At 32.1% G+C, this 18,559-nt stretch overlaps 3 protein-coding genes across 4 annotated transcripts; 1 reads left to right on the forward strand and 2 right to left on the reverse strand.

Moving 5' to 3' along the window:
• Positions 1-1,221: 1,221 nt before the first annotated feature.
• Positions 1,222-3,395, forward strand: LOC120113773 (trihelix transcription factor PTL-like). 2 transcript variants are annotated; one of them, XM_039134818.1, is made up of 3 exons: positions 1,223-1,433; positions 1,464-1,753; positions 2,322-3,395. In XM_039134818.1, exons 1-3 carry the CDS (start codon positions 1,305-1,307, stop codon positions 3,388-3,390), a joined length of 1,488 nt encoding a protein of 495 aa, XP_038990749.1. In that variant the 5' UTR covers positions 1,223-1,304; the 3' UTR covers positions 3,391-3,395. The 2 variants fall into 2 exon arrangements, with proteins under 2 accessions (XP_038990748.1, XP_038990749.1); XM_039134817.1 differs by having other exon boundaries at positions 1,222-1,753.
• LOC120113774 (enolase) lies at positions 2,580-16,384 on the reverse strand. The gene is made up of 18 exons (XM_039134820.1): positions 16,225-16,384; positions 15,843-15,906; positions 15,702-15,766; positions 15,570-15,617; positions 15,235-15,321; positions 15,045-15,125; positions 14,573-14,674; positions 14,342-14,497; positions 14,186-14,248; positions 14,022-14,099; positions 13,681-13,875; positions 13,525-13,575; positions 13,339-13,427; positions 13,196-13,247; positions 13,006-13,062; positions 12,636-12,777; positions 11,348-11,351; positions 2,580-2,592 (listed from the first exon to the last, which is right to left on the reverse strand). The coding sequence occupies exons 1-16, from the start codon at positions 16,291-16,293 to the stop codon at positions 12,697-12,699; spliced, it is 1,338 nt and encodes a 445-aa protein (XP_038990751.1). The 5' UTR covers positions 16,294-16,384; the 3' UTR covers positions 2,580-2,592; positions 11,348-11,351; positions 12,636-12,696.
• Positions 5,841-6,719, reverse strand: LOC120113654. Its single transcript, XM_039134733.1, has one exon. It carries the CDS (start codon positions 6,717-6,719, stop codon positions 5,841-5,843), a length of 879 nt encoding a protein of 292 aa, XP_038990664.1.
• Positions 16,385-18,559: the final 2,175 nt, after the last annotated feature.

Below are 18,559 nucleotides of genomic sequence, written 5' to 3' on the forward strand. Positions count from 1 at the left end.
AGTGAATATTTTAAAAATAAGTAAATAAATAGACATTTGGTGGTACGGCCCTCTACCCTATCTACGTCAATTCATATCTTTGGAATCACATGGGCTGCCTTCATATTTTACATTGAAATCCTAACAAAAACAAGAGGGCCCTCTACCCTATCTACGTCAATTCTTCAATTACCGATCTTAAAAAAAACTATTCCATTCTATGTTTTTATTTTTTATTTTTCAGGTTTTCTCTTTATAGATATTCAGTTTTGATTAAAAAAATAAAAACACATTGTTATATAAAACATATTTTTCTTTTTGTCTCGTAATTTTTATTTTGTATTAATCAAGTATATAGTTTTAAGAAATATATTTGATTATATATTAAGTTATATAAAATAAAGAAATGACAAAGTTATCTTTAAAAAGTGATTGAAAGATCTTTTAATAATTATGAAAAATATGATAAATAAAAACAAAAAGAAATATAAATATTATCGTTGATTTTTTTAATATGATATTTTGAGTGATACAATTTTAAAATTCAATATAACCAAATTTAGAGGGACAGTGGAAATAAAATTTTGGGTAAAGTACACAAATAGTCACCTAACTATAGGGTAATGTTTTATTGAGTCATCTGACTATTAAAAGATACAACATGGTCCCTCAACTATAATATGTTGATTTGTTGAGTTACTCGACTGTTAAAAGTTATAAAATAGTTATTTGACTATTCATATGTTCCAAACTCGTACTTTTTCGTTAAAAAAATAGTAGTCTTCTGAGCTGGATGTTAACGTGATGGCTGAGATATGATAGTCGTTTGAGATCCTATGATCAGATTTTATCATATCATAGTTAGCAAATTAACGTTCAGCTAAGACTGTCATCAATTTTTTAACATAAAATGACGAGTTTGGAACATATCAATAGTCAGGTGACCATTTTGTAACTTTTAATAGTCAACGGACTCAACAAAACAACATAATAAAGTCGAGGGACCATATTGTATCTTTTAGTAATCAGAAGACTCAACAAAATCATCATCCTGTAGTTAAGGGACCATTTATGTATTTTGCCGTAAAGTTTTGATTAGATTGGTGTATAAATGTACGTATTCGAGTGGTAGCAGAACTATGTATATTTAAATTACACAAATGGGACTATTGTCCTAAGCTTAAATTAGAGATTTTTTCGTAGACGACACAATCCGAGTCTGCCGCTGTCTCTTCACTCTTCCTCTCTATTAAAAACTTTTCTCTTTCTCTCTTTCTTTCTTGTAGCTTTACCCTACTCTTTCCTTTTTCTAACGTAAAATCCATATGGAAATGGAGGATCATCGTCACCAGCAGTATTCCATTCCTGATCTCAGGCAACTGCTGAACGGAAAGCCGATAAATTTCCAAGATTTTCCACTGGATACTACTGAGTTGTTTTCTCCCGGCCACAGGAATCCACCGCCACCGCCACCGCACCAGCCCAACCACCACCCCTTCGATATGATGCAAATGGTGGGTATGCAAGTTGGGTCGACTGCTGATAATAATAACACTAGTGATCCCATGGCTGCCATTGCGACAGTCACTAGTGCTTCCACACTTAGTCCCAGCTGTGGCTTCGATGGTGACACTGCCACTGGTTTTCGAGGCGACGGCGGAACGGGAAGGTGGCCGAGGCAAGAGACTTTAACACTTCTTGAGATCAGATCTCGTCTGGATCCCAAATTCAAAGAAGCGAATCAAAAGGGTCCATTGTGGGATGAAGTTTCCAGGTGTATATGTACACACAATTATATTGTCCCATAACCCCTTACCTAATTCTCTCTTCAAAGATATGAAATGGGGTTTAAGCAAAAAATGCATTTATTTCTTTATTTAACCATGACTGCACTCTCTTTTTTCTTGGCGTTATTATTAGAGAGAACTTCTGAAACAAATTTATGGCTTTAAGAAAAGAAAAGAAAAAGTATAAACTTATAACAAGTTGAAGTTTAGAATCAGAAGAAGCAGAAGCAGGAACAGTGTTCTTGTTTGCAGTTTTTCTTTTCACGAGTCTCTTCTTTCTTATTAAATTTCTGAAAAGATTTCAATAGTCTTATAATGACTTGTTTCCTTTTTTTTTCGTTTGAAAATGTGTTGCCTGTGCTGATTTTCACCATAAAAATTATAAGCCTTTTTGATGTTTTAAATGCCCATTTGCTAGTTTCTATCCATGAGAAGACGTTTTCGTTAGTCCCTTGAAAAGTCTTATCTTTGTTTTTGCAAATTTTGAATGGTCAAATAATTAACTTATCTGGGTTTATTTGCAAATTTGAATCCATTGCCATTTTTGTTCTATAGGATCATGCTCAAGGAACATGGGTATCAAAGGAGTGGGAGAAAATGCAGGGAGAAATTCGAAAACTTGTATAAATATTATAAAAATACTAAGGAAGGGAAGGCTGGTAGACAAGACGGTAAACACTATAGATTCTTTCGTCAACTCGAAGCTTTATATGGAGGTAATATCTGCAACAACAATGGCGTTTCAGGTCAAGAAGCTCACCTTGTAGGGAACGCTTGCCATTTTCGTGGCATTCAACCAAATCAAGAGATCTATCACTCTCAAAAGCTTTGTGATAATATTCTTAGCCTCTCTACTTCCTCCAAATTCGATTCTTCTTCCTCGGATAACAACGAGTTGAGCACCACAAAGAAAAGGGGTTGCAGGAGATGGAAAGCGAAAATAAAAGAGTTCATCGATTCTCAAATCGGGATGCTAATGGAGAGGCAAGAGGCTTGGCTTGCGAAACTGACGAAGATGCTCGAGCAGAATGAAGAGGAGAGGGTTTTAAGGGAAGAACAATGGAGGAAAGAAGAAGCTAGCAGGATCGATAGAGAGCATAAGTTTTGGGCTAAAGAGAGATCTTGGATCGAAGCTCGTGATGCTGCTTTAATGGAGGCGCTGCAGAACTTGACCGCCAAACAACTGAACGCTGCTACCGCATCGACCGACAGTGAAAACCATAATGAAAGGGAGGATGGGTGGAAAGAAGCCGAGGTTTCTAAGCTGATACACCTGAGAAACGCCATGGAACCGAGGTTCCAACAGGGAGGGTATACGGAAGAGGTTGTTTTGTGGGAGGAAATAGCTGGTAAGATGAGTTGCTTAGGCTTTGAAAGGAGTAGTTTAATGTGCAAAAACAAATGGAGTAGGCTAATAAAAACAAAGGAGATGATGAGAAACAAGAAACGGAAGGAGAATTCAAGAGGATATGATTATTATCATCATCAGCAAAATGAGTCGATGTACAGTACGCAAGCAGATGATGGGTCCTCTCATGGTGTAAACGATGGTTGCTTTCGGTTCTTCATGGCTGATGGAGAAAATAACTTGTGGGAAAACCATGGTTTGAAGCTCAGCAACTGATGAGGCATGCACATTTCACAATTATTGTAATCCTGTCTGGGTAGAGGCCATTTAGCTATTTACGTTGTGTTTGACCCATCATGAGAATTCATATGTACAGCCAATTGTGTTTTGATGTTAATGGAATATGAATGGGTTTAGCTTAATGTCTTGCTGGATTTAATATGATACTTCATCTTTCTTTAGCATTTCTGGAAATCTGTAAATATTATCGGCACATGATTTGTTGTTTTGTAAAGTCTGTCATGGAAATATCCCCCACGTGTGCAAAGTTTTATGTACAATATCTATGTAGTACGGTGCATAGGTTAAGCAAACAGTGACTTTGGATCAGATTATAAACAAAATCTCTCAGATTTTATTTGCATTTGCTTTACATTGAATCAAACTCTTACTATATAATTAGCCCACTGTTAAATATTTACATGTATATATTCCAGATATTATCTTATTCATATGGCTCATATAGTCTCATATAGTCGGTGATGAGTTTATAATATATGAAACCATAAATATTTTTAAATTAAATATAATGCTTAGATTTTTTTATAATCTATAAGATAATATTTGTTCAATTTTTTTTAATTAATTGACAATTTATATACACCCACATACACAATTATTTCAACCCAAAATTTTTAAGGATAACAACATTCACCTGTTAAAACTAATTGATAGATTCATATAATAGTTAAGTTTTATTTCCAATACTAAAAACAATCAAAATAACAATATACCTTTTTTTAAAATAAAAAACAGTGTCTGATGGATTATTAATTATGATTGGTCTTCCATGGAAACCTGTAAACTCCCAAACCAACAGTTTGGTCTTGGTTTTCACCCTTCTTAGGAAAGAAAAAAAATGAAAAGTGGTTTTGCTTCTGCCAGTTCTCTTACTTTGTGAACCAGTAACACAATAGTATTGTAGTCTTTGATGTAATAATTAATAAACCTTTCAGAGTTAACACAAGTCTTTTGGTTATAGGACGAGTTATTACACCTGATTTGGCATTGGGAGGATAAAAGGTGCAGTGCTTGTGCTTTCAGGGAAGTTGGGAAGTCGGATGCAATTTCATGCAACAGAATGTAGGTGAGTTTTAAATACACCATTGGGCCTTCACCCCCAACTGTACCCTATGAAATTAATATGATATAAGGCAACACTTGAGCCTATCAAACCCCTTACCAAACCAAAACAGAACCATTCATGTTTGTGTCCAAATTTTATCTTCATTTAGTAACTATTTTTTATTTATTCAAATATAATATATTCTTTTTTAGATTTTATGAATCCTATCACAATCAATATATTCAAATGATTGTAATCAAAATTTATCATTATAATAAATGATTAATCGGCTAATTTATCCTTAAAATATTTTGAAATGAAATATCAATAATTGAAGTTAAAGTTAAAAAAATGAAAACCGCTAAAATATAAAGTAAAATGATATTGGATTAAATAGGAATTTATCCAAATGGACTTGTGTTGGTGGAAAGAAGTGAAAGGGACAAGGATGGGCTTCAGGGGGAGCTAATCCCAAGCAGACACGGTTGAGCTTTCATTCTTTCAATGAGACACTGACTCATTGAAAACCATGTCCATGTTTCACATTAACACTTCATTTCATTATTCAAAATAACATTTTTTTTAAATTAATGAATTATGTCATTTATACCGAATGTGGTTGTTGGGTATGGGGCTCATACCTTTTCTATTAATTATGCCCATTGTTCTGCCTACTTGGCAAGTAAATCATGACAAAAGTCCCATCATTTTATTTAGAAATATAAATATATTTCTTCTTTTTTCTATTTATTTCACTTATGCTTGTTTTCGAGTAATAAACAAGAGGGTTATTGTTATTTTGAATGGGACCACTGCTTCAATCCGAAAGAAAAGAGCCTTATTGTCTTGGTGATTATCCTACAGAAAAAAAAAAACAAACCTAATGTCTTCATATTTTATAGCTTCATCCTCATTTCAACCAGTCCTTTGACTTGCTCTGTCTCCCTCAAACGCCATACCACAAAACAATATAACAAGACAGCAAATATCATTCTATCTCGATCAACTAATATAATTTGTCTTCAATTCATATTTAAATTTTACACATGATTAAAAAAATTCAAATAACACTTTCTTAAAAATATATATTAATATACGAAATAAATATAAAAATACAATCATATAAATATATGACAAAAGTAAAATAAATATATTCATCCCTTAGAATTTGAATAACACAATTTATTGAAACAAACCATGCAAGAAGTTTCCATTTACAATTCTTTCTATGCATTCCCTCCATTCCAAGTTAAGCATATAAGTTTCCTATAAACAGAAGATTATCTATATCTTCTTTGATATTTCAAAACCCTAATAAAAAATCACTTTATATAATATTAATAGAAGAAAAAAAAACCCAATTGAATTAGTAACAAACAAGTTAGTCAGGATTCTTACAGGCACATATCACCAAGGAGAACTCATCTCTTTCCTTAACCTTGTCTTCTTCGAACCAAAGCCTGCAATCTAATCCACTCCTTGTCCTAAACATGAACACAGCACACCCTGATGTCTGGTTAAACAGCCAATCATGCAAATCCCACATCATATCTATCAACAATCCATCCAAAAAGATGATCTGATTCCCTCTGAAATTACACCTCAATCTATTCACTTGAAACATCTTCTTCTCATCAATGGTGACCGTCAATTCAGGGTTTCTCCATCCTTGTCGTTTCCCAGTTTCTTCTTCGTTGCATTTGATTAGTATGTCATGAGTCAATCCTTTATCACTAAACTGTGCCTTTGCCGAATAGACGATACTGGTGCCTACGAAAACTTCACTCCTCGAAACCAATAAAAATTTGGGTGTTGTTGGATCTTCTTGTTCATTCATATCTCCTAAAGATAAACAGAGTTGCGAGTCGACTAAAACGACGACCGAAAACCCAGAACTCGGTTCGGGTCCATCGATGTACCGTGCATCTGAAATATCCCAAATGACTTCAATATCCGAACTGCAGGCTTTGAACGTTTTGTTGCCTTTTCTTTTCGTGGGACGGTGCGTGTTGGGGTTGAGTTTCGATGCCGTCTCACCGACGTTGATCGTTAGGCCGTGGCCGAGGCGATTTTTGCTCCATGTGAGGGTGATGAGGAGGTGCCTTTGGGTGGGGATTCTAGCTTTGTATATACACTTTACGGTGTTTGGAGTTGAAGGGGCAAGGTTTGGGGAGAGATACGGTTGGTTTGAAGGGCCTGAACAGTAAGAATCCGACACTTTGATGGCATGTTCATTGTAACAAGATGTTATGCTCCTCATACTGTAAGAGAAAAAAAAATCCCCAAAGAAAATGAAAAAGGAAGATGGAGAATTTCACCCTTTTTTTTCTTTGCCCACTTCTATTGGAATATATGCTGGTTGGGGCAAAAGAAGCTTAAAGAAAGAAGGCTCAGCTATAGACCTCATTTATATTATATTTATATTTCGAGAACTTAATTAGAATATTCTTAAATTCAGGATCGTTTTGAAATATAGACTATAATTTAAGGATATATAAAATAATTAATCATAATTAACAAATATCATATAGTAGATATAATAAGTTTGTTTTAATATAAGCGACTAGTTTTATTAAAAGAAAAATACTCAAAATTACAATGAATATTTACAGCAATAAATGTAAATTGAACACATATTATGATATTTTCTATAACTATTAACATAAGAAACTAGTGAGATCATACAAGGATATAAGGAAAATGTTAAAAACCAACCAAAATACTCGAACAAAGATACATACGAATAGATTTAATCGATCGGCAAACGAACCACAAAAGATGATGAACACTAGTAAAAGATCATTAACAAACTGCATATCAGAATTGAGCGACGTGGGAAAACTATCCACGAATGCAATTATGTATCCTAATTCAATCTGAATGTTCAAAGCAGATAAAATCATCAGGATAATAAATAAACATCATATTAATCAGTCGATGTATCGTTAAATCCAACTCTAAAAAAGATAAAACAAAAAAACGACAAACGATTAAAAATGTGCCAAAAAAATAAAATAAACATCCATAAATACAAAATTATTGAAAACTAAAAATCAAAAGGAAATAAATATGTAAAATATAAAAAAAACTTTAAAAAACTCAAAAGGAGGGCTTGTTTTTTCTCTCTCTTTTTTTCATAGTTGTCGTTATTTTTTTTCTTTATCTTTATGATCGGCGTCGATATTAGTCTTGGTACTGGTTGCCACCCGCCGATATTAATTATTTTTTTTTTTTTATTATAGCATATCTTTATTTATTTTTTATTCTTAACAATTATGCCTTTTTGACACATATCCTTTTGCCTTTATGGCATATTTTTCTCTGTCACTATGACATGTTTTTCGGTTATTTTCCGTTGTATTCGTTTATTTTTCAAGGTTAGATTTGACATCCTAAAACTGATCAAAATGACGATTATTTGTTATCATGATGATATTCCCTGCTTTGGACCCTGGGATTGAATTTGGATATGCAATTTGTGTTTGTGGATAGTATTTTCAGCTCGTTTCTAATTTGCGGTATGTCGATGGTCTTTCAATAACTTTATTACCTTTTGTGGTTCGTTTGTTGATGCATTCGGATCTATTCGTATTTATCTCTTGTTCGAGATTATTTGTTTAGGTTTTTTACCTTTTCCATGTATGATCCTTGTGTGATCTTAAGTGACTAGTTTCTCGTGTTTTAAAAAATATTCTTATTTTATATTTAGTTTACAATTGTAGTTGTAAACTTTTATTATAATTTGAATATTTTTTATTTTTAATAAAATTAGCGATTTCTATCATAAAAAAGATATAATATAAAAAGTAAATGAAATATAAAAAAATAGCGATCAATTACTAATTAATACTAAGACCGATGTTGCCGCTGATGAAGAAAAAGATATAACAGAAAGAAGCGCATAAAAAGAAATTAAGAAAAACCTAAAGAAAGAGGCGCATGTATAAAAAAATATCTATTAATGAATTTTTTTAAGTAAATATAGTAAGTTCAAAGCGTGCAATTTATGATTTTTTAATGGAATTCTTTCCTAAAGAATTGGAAGATGACAAAAAATTTACGACGCTAGGTGTTTTCTCACGTGGACCGTCTTTTATTTGTTAGTGGTTGTGTACATTAATTAAGATTCTTCTTAACCTTATAATTTTTTTCATTAAAAGCCGTGACCATTACTTCTGTCGTCTTTAGCTTCATGTGCCTCTTTACAATAATTAATAATCTAATGTAATTAACATCGGTTAAACTTTTGGTTTATCCCACTACTTTATATAAAAAAGAAACTTTAATTTCTTAACGATTAAAAATATAAGCATCAATCAGTTGAACTTGTATCAATATCATATGCGGATAATAATAAAATAATGAAGGTCAAGTCACAAGGTAAAACAAAGAGGAATTTGATTAACACATGGGATTGAAGGTTTACTCTGTATGCTATTGGATAACATTAGGACTCAATTTGATATATTGGGTTAATTTGGTTCGGATTTAAATCTTTAATAAATTTAACTTTATGAAAGGAAAATAACAATTAGAATTTTAAATAATAAATTTTAGTTTAATTCTATCCATTAGAGTTGCCTGATTGAGAGACGTATCCTCAATAGGTGATGAGGATGAATTGATTTAATTGGTCCTACAAATTAAATTATGTATTCAGATTCACCTACTAACAGCTAAAGAGTAAATCCACAACCCCTGCCTATTTACTCTCACACCATCGCTTATTTCAAAATAAACCTACACTTTTATGTTTTCTTTAAATTGTAATGCAACTCCCCCATTCATTGTAATACTAATGGTTAAGTGTTCAGAGTTTTATCTGTTTCTGGAAATGAAACTGGCGTTTTTAATTCACAGACGGTAAAAAAAGCGTTGAATATTAGGTTTGTCGAAAAATAATTATATGAATTAATCTACATTATCAGTTAAGATGAAATCAAAGTTTAAAAAGTATAATTCAATTTTTACATCTTGGATTTATTTTTTATTAGTATTAGTGATTATAAAGTAGTATTTGTTTAGAATTTTTTTTAATCGTCAAAAACAAATCCCTCTTTAAAATACAGTTGCTTGAATCTAGAACTTTGAAAGATGAGAACAATACTCTCTTTAACGATCGAGGACATTGTCATTTCAGCATAATAGGGCTATTATCTGTGTATAACCTAAGCATTGGATATAAATTTCAAAAATGTTTATTTACGGTTTTCTCTCCGGGGATTTAATTCACCAAAGTTTCTAAAACGGCCAATCGAGAGTTAAGAAGGAAAACCACCGTATTTAAGATATGGCAGATGGACAAACCTTCAAGACAAATAAGAAGCGTATGTTTTCTCGTGGGAATAGCGTGATGATAATTGCATGTATCGAGTTTTATTCGCCATCTTTGTGCACACTTCAAAGATATTCTAAAAATAAAATAAATAATTAAGAAAGATTCGTTGATGGTGTTTTTTTAGTATAATTTCTACTTAGAGGAGGGAGGAAACGAAATTTTACTCATAATGACTAATGAACCCGTAACTTAGGAGAGAACGAGATGTCAACTGAAAGCAAATATTAAATCAATATGTATAAATTGATGTGTTACTTTAATGATAAATTAGCCAATAAAATATCAATAATTAAAATATTGATATAATTAAGTACCCTGTGTTGAATTTTGATTGGTGGTTGAAGTGGTGTATTAGAACCAACTATTAGTTCGATAGTTTTCTTAAATTCATGAATTGACTTAAGACAAAAATGAATTAAATATTAATTTTTAAAAACATGACATGTACAATAAACTGATAATCTTAAACGAGAAATGTTATTGATGGAATAGTAATGGAGAAATGAGAAATCTAATGTAGAAGGAGATTTTATTACTTTGAAGAAAAAGAAATATAATTTTAATAATAATGGGGAAGAAAATGTACGTGTTCGAAGAAAGACAAAACATTTTATATCAACGTACAAAAATGGATGAAAAGTAATATAGATTGTTAAAAGTTGAAACAGGTTTTTGAAGAAAGACAAGTAAAGAATTGGATGGAAGAAAGGAATAATCTCTGCTTTTCTACTTGTTAATGCAATGAACATGAAATTGGTGTTGCAGATTTAAACACAAAATTTATGAATCTTATTACATGGAATCGTTTCAGTTTCAGATCATTTTATGTTTGATTCTTTTAAGCTGAAATCATTTTTAATCTAAATTTAAACCCACCTTGATAAAGGAATATTGAGGGTGGTCCAGAATCTCCTGGACCATTGATCAGACAGACATGCTATCTGTCAGTTTAACCTGAATATTTGTAAAAATCTTAAACATAAAGTTTTGGGTTAGTGTCAGAAAATATGTGCAACTTAAAGCCAGAAAGTATGCTATAATTTGTTGCAATGCAGGCCACCATGGATAAGTCCTGTGAAGGACGAGTTTAATTAAGACTTATACGACCCAACATTCCTTCTTTCAGAAAACTGAGCAACAACACATGGGAATCCAAGATAGCGTTCCAGGTCATTCGCAAAGCTATCATCCTTTTACTATACCTGAATTTCAGACTTAGTCATTATTACTTTAATTTAGTATAAAAACATCCCTTCCAATTAATCACAATATTAATATAAAGGGACTTTATTCAAATAGAAAAGTGTGACCAGATTATGTTAAATCAGAGTAGTAACGTAATCTCTAATTTGAGCAGAAAGATAACATAAAAAAAGGGAGACTAATATGTTGAAAGAGAGATTTGAACCCACGTCATTTCGGATCAGAACCTTAACCTGACCAACTCGGCCATCTTAATGACGATGTTCAAACAAAATATATTATTAATAAAAACTTTAACCCTGCAGAACCTCTACACCCTCAAACATGTACAGCTTTGTGAACACTACTGAACTCGTCTAAAGATACAGATGCAGATTCTTAATTCTAGAGATGACTTTAATCATCATAAATTAAGAAGGGCCAACAAAATACAGATGAGTTGCTTCTCATTGAATTAATCTCAGTCACACTCTGTACATAGAAAACTATGAGGAAAGTAATACAAATATGTTACGACTCCCGTAATTGCATGTGAACATTTTACTTCATCAACTAAACGAATTCCCATTTGGCTATTTGGAGCAGACATGTACAACTACTAATACTGCAAACAGTCAAACGAATGCGAGAAATAATATTATTCCCAAGTCTTTCCAGTCAACATGATGATTCTTGTAAACAATGAACGACAGTATGCAATTGCGTACACATCAGTGTATGTGTGCGTATTTACCCACGGACTGATGATCACCGTTAAAATGACGAGGAGAGACGATGAAGGTTCATCCAGTAACATTAAGTTGCGAATTTGTGAATTGAGTTGCTTCTAGTTTTTTTAATTCAAACCTAGAAATTGCAAAATTTACTCCTATCACTTTAGCATTACACCTTAGTTTAAATAAAAAGTAATTTAATAAAAAAATAAAACAATAAAAAAGGGGAGGATCAACATTGGTGGATCCAAAAATATTTTTACGATGGACACATATATTATTAACAAAAATTTTACATATGGGCATAAATAAAATTTGAGATGAACATCATCTATAAAATGAACAATTAACGTTAAAAAAAATCAAATTTTAGAATGAATATATGCGCACCTTAAAGTACACATACATCCACCAGTGACGGCCAATGTTTTACCTAAAATAAGTTAGTTCGCAACAATATGACAAACGCAAATGATGGGTGCATTGCTGTAGCATTAGGACTTGGTTTTCGAAGCTCCTGGATCAATTCCTAGCAGCAAAAAGGTTCAATTGATTTTTTTTCTTTCATCCAAACATGTATCTCAATCATTAACATATCTTTTTTCTTTTAAAATAATAGGAGAAAATCGAAAAAAACTTAGTTCCTAACTGCTAATAGCCTATCACTGTCATTAACATATCTCAATATCTAGTTAAGACACGTCATTAATGTTATCTGACAGACTTTGTAACAAAAAACACAGTTAAGACCTAATCTGAATATACTCTAGGGATTGATATGAACATTTTGAGGATTAGGAACTAAATTATAATAGGGGTCATAGTTTGGGGACTTTAACTCGTATAAAAGATATTAAAAAAATAGTCGGAAACAAAATTCAGATTCAAAATTTATTGAAAAATGTTTTGGGTTCTAACCCACATTAACTTATTCATTGCAAGTGAAAGCTCTATTGCACACATCTCGCCTGTCCAACAATATCTTAATAGGGTTCAACAGGAGCACGGAAGCTTGCTCCAGCGTAAACTGCATTTGCACCCAACTCCTCTTCGATACGCAAAAGCTGGAATGCCAAAAATGTATAACAATTAAACATAATAAGACAAACAAAACCTGGATTGCAATACATATATATATGTATATAATAATCAGACAATCTTCACCTGTTTCGAAGGTTGTTAAACAAGAAGATTTGTGTCCAAAGTAACATATATTCAAAGTTAACGACAGCATAGCCATTCAAGAAAAAGAATATACGTATACTATCGTTTAGAAGGTAAGGATGTTTAACCTGATTGTACTTGGCTAGACGCTCAGACCTGCAGGGGGCTCCTGTCTTGATTTGACCCTGTTTTTGTTTCAAAAGAACTCATGATAAAACCCAGATGTTCCTTTTCTTAATGAAAGAACCAGAGTTGGATTGCAGATATAAATTCACAATAATGGAAATTGTTTCGTTAAGATTCCAATTAGTTTATTACCGTTGCCAAACCCACTGAAAGATCAGCGATGAAAGTATCCTCAGTTTCACCACTGCAAGCAAAATAAATTTTAAAAATTTCTGAGTAACTGGAGATTTGATTCTATAAATCAAATAAAAAATTGTTAGCATTGACATTCACACCTGCGATGGCTGGCCATCACACCCCATCCAGCTTTCTTTGACATTCTGACAGCTTCGATACTTTCAGTAACAGATCCAATTTGATTAACCTGTTATCCGATCATTAAGAAAGGATCTAGGTTAATAATAATTCAAAGGATGGCCATGAAAATAAATGACCTGATCAAGGAAAGAACCTAGTAGTACCTTGAGAAGAAGGGCATTGCAAGTTTTTTCTTTGATGGCCTTCTCAACCCTCTGAAGAAATTAAAATAAAGTATATAAGAAATGTTATGATACATCTGAAGGAATTCATAGAGATGCATTTCCATAGGAAAATCCAAAAAGAAATGCCAATTATACCTTCGGGTTAGTGACCAAGAGATCATCTCCCACGATCTGAACTTTTTGTCCAATTTCATTAGTTAGTTTGGAGTAGTGCTCCCAATCATCTTGATCAAATGGATCCTCAATTGATACAATAGGATACTCGGAAGCAAAAGACTTGTATAAATCTTTGAGAGCATCTCCTGAGATCTTTTGTGAACCATCATTGTTCTGCAAATGCCAAACAACAAAAATAAATGGAGAAGCAACTAACTTGAAAGTACAGATTATCAGAAAATGATACAGTAACTGTATTTAAACAGTTCTCATAAGGGTACAATGATTTGAAAATATCTTGCGAGTTGAGATGTGTTCACCTCTTCCTTGAAGTTCAAGTCATAGGTTTTATCTGGTCCATAAAATTCAGATGCAGCAACATCCATTCCAATAACAACCTAATATACAAAAGGAACATTCAATCAGCCATTGCTTACATCGAAAGAGTGGAGAATTCATAAGGTCAACTAAGAAGAACACTAACTTTGTCTGTGTAACCTGCTTTAGCAATGGCAGTTTTTAACAGCTCAAGCCCTTCCTTATTTTCCTGGCTTACGCAAAAAATGATTTCAATTATGTGAAGATTGAACTAACAGGTACAAATGAAGAACATCATGAAGTTCATTAACTGACGATCGACCTGAATATTAGGAGCAAAACCACCTTCATCACCAACGTTTGTTGCATCTTGACCATACTTCTTCTTGATAACAGCCTTCAAGTGATGGTAGACTTCCACACCCATCTTCATTGCCTCCTTAAAAGATGATGCTCCGACAGGGAGAATCATGAACTCCTACAAACATAGATGCTCAAGAACTCAATATCAAGAAATGACTAACAAAATCAAAAGGAATTTTGAGATTCGTACCTGCATAGCAAGTTTGTTTCCTGCATGTGAACCACCATTGATGACATTGAAAGCAGGGACTGGCAGAACCAACTTCTGGTTACCAGCAAGGTTAGCAATGTGCTGCAACAAATAATAGGTTGGTTTAATCGATTCAGATGATATCAACTAAATAACTTTCCATTATATAAATTTCAGACATAAAATTATGTGATTTTGAGACCTCTTTTGCTTTAACTCTTCATTTTTCTTGAAGTATCGTGTCCAAAACATTCAATGTGTATTTGGAAATGAATATGGACATGACCCTCCAAATTCATGGAAAACTTAGAAAACATTGGACATACCTATATATCCAACATCACACCCAAGTCTGAGCAATATAGTTGGAGACAGTAATAGAAATCATTTTCCCATTCACGGGTCAATACTCAAAAACTAACATGAGTCTGCAGAAAGGGGAAAAAATGAAGTTCGATGAACCAGCATGTACCTTGTAAAGTGGAATGTTCTTGACTTCAGCTCCAGCTTTGCAAACAGCAAGGGACACTGCAAGAATGGCATTTGCGCCAAGCTGGAGGAAAATAACAAAATAAGAAACACAATACTATAAAACGGAGATGTTAATAAGCCTCGTAACAAAGTCATTTGAATAACATTAAAGAGGAAATCAGCTAAGTTACCTTTTGTTTGCACCAACCCCATTCATTTTGAGTTCCATCTAGTTGTTGAACCATGAAATTGTCAATAGCAGTCTGTTCGGTTGGGTCCTAAAGAAATCAATTTTAAAGAAAAATTACACACTTTAGAACAAAGTATACAGTGAATTATTTCCTCAAGTTCACCGCATTTAACTACTGCCCGTAACTTTCACGGAAGTCAAAGGGCAAATAATCACAAAATAAGCAAAGGGAGTTTCAAAACCATTTAAAGTTCATTAAAGCAACAGCATCAGTTCATAAAGAGAAAAAACATTACGAAAATGAAATGAAAGCTAAACACAAGTTTAGGCATAAACCTTTCCGATCAACGCAGGGCCTATGATTGTGTTAACATTAGCAACAGCCTGCATAGTTTAGTAAAGAATAAGTTGCTAATAAAATTAATTATTCAAAAAAATGCTAGAAAGAAGTACAAGATAAAACCTGACCTTTGAAACACCTTTACCAAGGTAATCGGAACCTCCATCTCTCAACTCAAGAGCCTCGTAAATTCCTGAAACAAAATAAAATAAATGAAAAAAGAATACAAAATAATAGCGTAGATATTATTAAGAGATTAATCAGCGTACCAGTGGATGCACCACTAGGAACTGCGGCTCTCACTTTTTTACCATTCGATGTTTCCACATCAACCTATATTATATTTAAGAAAAAATTCTCCTAAAATTAAAATAAAATTCTTCATACATTTAAAAAGATTAAAAATAACTGAAAAAAACTAACGAAATAGAGTTTATTCTATGCAATCAGCCGAAAATTGTCAGACGAACTAAGTTAATCGACATGTTCGACTCGTTGAGTTACAAAAGTTAAACGCATTTGGATCAGAATAAAAAATAATCGGGAAATGAGTGACTGAGATGTTATATATATACATGAGAGAGGGAAAGATGAGAAGATAAAGTATGAAAAGGGAACGAAAATGAAGAAAGAAGATCGGATGAAGCGAACCTCGACCGTTGGATTTCCTCGGCTGTCGAAGATCTGTCTAGCTTTGACGGAGACGATGGTAGCCGCCATGAGAAAAACGCCTTTTCAGAGATCGAAAGAGAAGATGTTGTAAAGAGGACGTTAGAGAAAACCTTTTGAGTGAGCAGTTGGAGTGAAGGGTTTATGAAGAGTATTTGGGGTAATAAAGCCGTCGATTTTAATGAAAATGAAGTTTTGACCGTTGGATGCTGAGTTTGTTAGGTTTAGCACGTGATCAGATCGAGCAGAACTTAAATATTGGTACACTTAAACATATTGCTCAAAATTTAATATGATTTGATCTGTTATTATTATAAACTAATTAATATCTCAGAATAAAATTATTTAATTATAATTTAGTTTAATTAAATCGTTTATATATTTATATACTTAAATTTAAAACTTAATTCAATATATTTTTAGAAAATACAATTTAACACCAAAGTACTAAAGTTCAATTGGATTTATACAAAATTTAAATAGCACCAAGCTTGAATAGAGAATATTCGAATACAATTCAAATGTTCCGTCAGGAGCACGGATTAAACCGTCCATCTTTCGCATGCCGCATGGTATTCGATGTATTCTTAAAAGGGCCCCACAAGTTTGGTAGGTTTTGAAAAACCAAAATTATTTGTTTTCTTGGTGCCCAAGTCAAAGAATAAATAACGGGAAAATAATTTTTTGTTCATGCCTACGTGGGAAAAGAATATTTATGTTTTAGTTTCAAACGAGTGCTAATAAATTTATATATTTTTAATATAATAATCTATATTTAATTTATTAATTGATTAATTTAAATTAAATATTATATAAATAAAGGTGACTATTCTAACTTAGATTATTCTATTCACAAGTATCAAAATTTAAATATCTAACACTGTTTAATTAATCTAATACTTTATTTTACTAAATCAATTAATTGTTGATCTCATAAAATTATATCCTAATAGAACTTATAGCCGTGGTTTTCTTGAGAAAAGAGTATATATTTTTTAATAGTTTAAATTTGAACAATGTTATTTATAAGATAAGTGTGCATGTGTTTAAAAAATGTTTTAATAATACTTCAAAGATTTAGTATTATAATCATAAAATATATCAAATGAAATAAATATATATTTAAATAATACTTAAATTTTGTAATATTACAATTATAAAAATGGGTTAGGATTCACTTATACAATGCAATTTTTTTAGTTTTACACATATTTAAGTTATTAGATGAGTGAAGGTAAATGATTGAGATTAACTCTTATTTTTTCAATTAATATTTTCTCAATTCTCATTGTTAACCTAAACCGTCTATTTTCACTCATCCAGCGGTCCTACATCTGTATAAGAATATTTTTTTACATATTATCAAATGATGTGATTTAAAACCAACAATCAATTAATATAGTGGATTAAGCAATAGATTCCTTAAGCAAATGTCAGGGTTTCGAACCTTGACGTTTGCAAATGGAGCAAATTGAATTGGAAGGGTCATCATTGCCTTTGTAATACCTGATCTTGATTAGTCAATTAATAGATTGAATACTAGTGATTGATTAAAAAAAATGATGGGAGTTGAAAAAAGAATAAAGCCAATTAGGTGGTGAGCTGTGTGATGAGTCTTTTATTCCTTTTTTTTGGCTATTCTATTCATGATGAGAGCAAGCACGACCCGAATTCGAATAATAATAATAATAATAAAACATTAAGATTCTATTTATTATTTACGTATTTATAATTAAATTTAAATAAAAGTGTAATTATTATTAATTAAATTAGAAAACTAAGAATTTTGCTTCAAATTTGATTCAAGTAATTGAATTAAATTCATTACAATTTCCATTTATATGTTTAATTTCTAATATCTGACAAAATTAGCTGCAAGATTACATTTCCATACCACAAAAAGTGATTTTCTTTTAAATTTAAAATTGCGGGGAAATAATAAATTACTTACGGATACAAGCAGATTAATGCCATCCATTGAAGTCAAGGAGGCAAAAAAATCCAGAAGGTCAATTATATGTATCCCGGCGTGCCCTTCTAATGTTTTGGGGTTCGATTTATGAGTTTTTATGGGATCCGCATGTTCAATGACGATAAGCTTATTGAAAGCGATACTTCAATTGTTTTTTCCCCTTTTAATTAAATTTATATTTGATCCGTTGTATAATTCCATAGAAAATTTGGAATAAATCTAACTCGTATTCTTTGTCGGAACATATAGCTAGAATCTCCAACATGCAATAGGTTTCCAAATTTGTGTACTTTTAATCTTTAGATTTTAACACTTCTTAAATACATAAGTTTAAAACTTTTCAAC

Source organism: Hibiscus syriacus, unplaced genomic scaffold (genome assembly GCF_006381635.1).
Source record: "Hibiscus syriacus cultivar Baekdansim isolate YM2019G1 unplaced genomic scaffold, ASM638163v2 tig00110213_pilon, whole genome shotgun sequence".
Lineage (NCBI taxonomy): Eukaryota > Viridiplantae > Streptophyta > Magnoliopsida > Malvales > Malvaceae > Hibiscus > Hibiscus syriacus.

What these genes read in the sequence shown, in the direction of transcription:
- LOC120113773 (XM_039134817.1), top strand. Translation starts at nt 1,305, where the DNA reads ATGGAAATGGAGGATCATCGTCACCAGCAGTATTCCATTCCTGATCTC. An exon ending in TTGTGGGATGAAGTTTCCAG is followed by an intron (nt 1,754 to 2,321) that starts GTGTATATGTAC and finishes TTTGTTCTATAG; the next exon opens with GATCATGCTCAAGGAACATG.
- LOC120113654 (XM_039134733.1), bottom strand. Translation starts at nt 6,719, where the DNA reads ATGAGGAGCATAACATCTTGTTACAATGAACATGCCATCAAAGTGTCG.
- LOC120113774 (XM_039134820.1), bottom strand. Translation starts at nt 16,293, where the DNA reads ATGGCGGCTACCATCGTCTCCGTCAAAGCTAGACAGATCTTCGACAGC. An exon ending in AGAACATTCCACTTTACAAG is followed by an intron (nt 14,675 to 15,044) that starts GTACATGCTGGT and finishes TATTTGTTGCAG; the next exon opens with CACATTGCTAACCTTGCTGG. An exon ending in GAAACAAACTTGCTATGCAG is followed by an intron (nt 14,498 to 14,572) that starts GTACGAATCTCA and finishes CTATGTTTGTAG; the next exon opens with GAGTTCATGATTCTCCCTGT.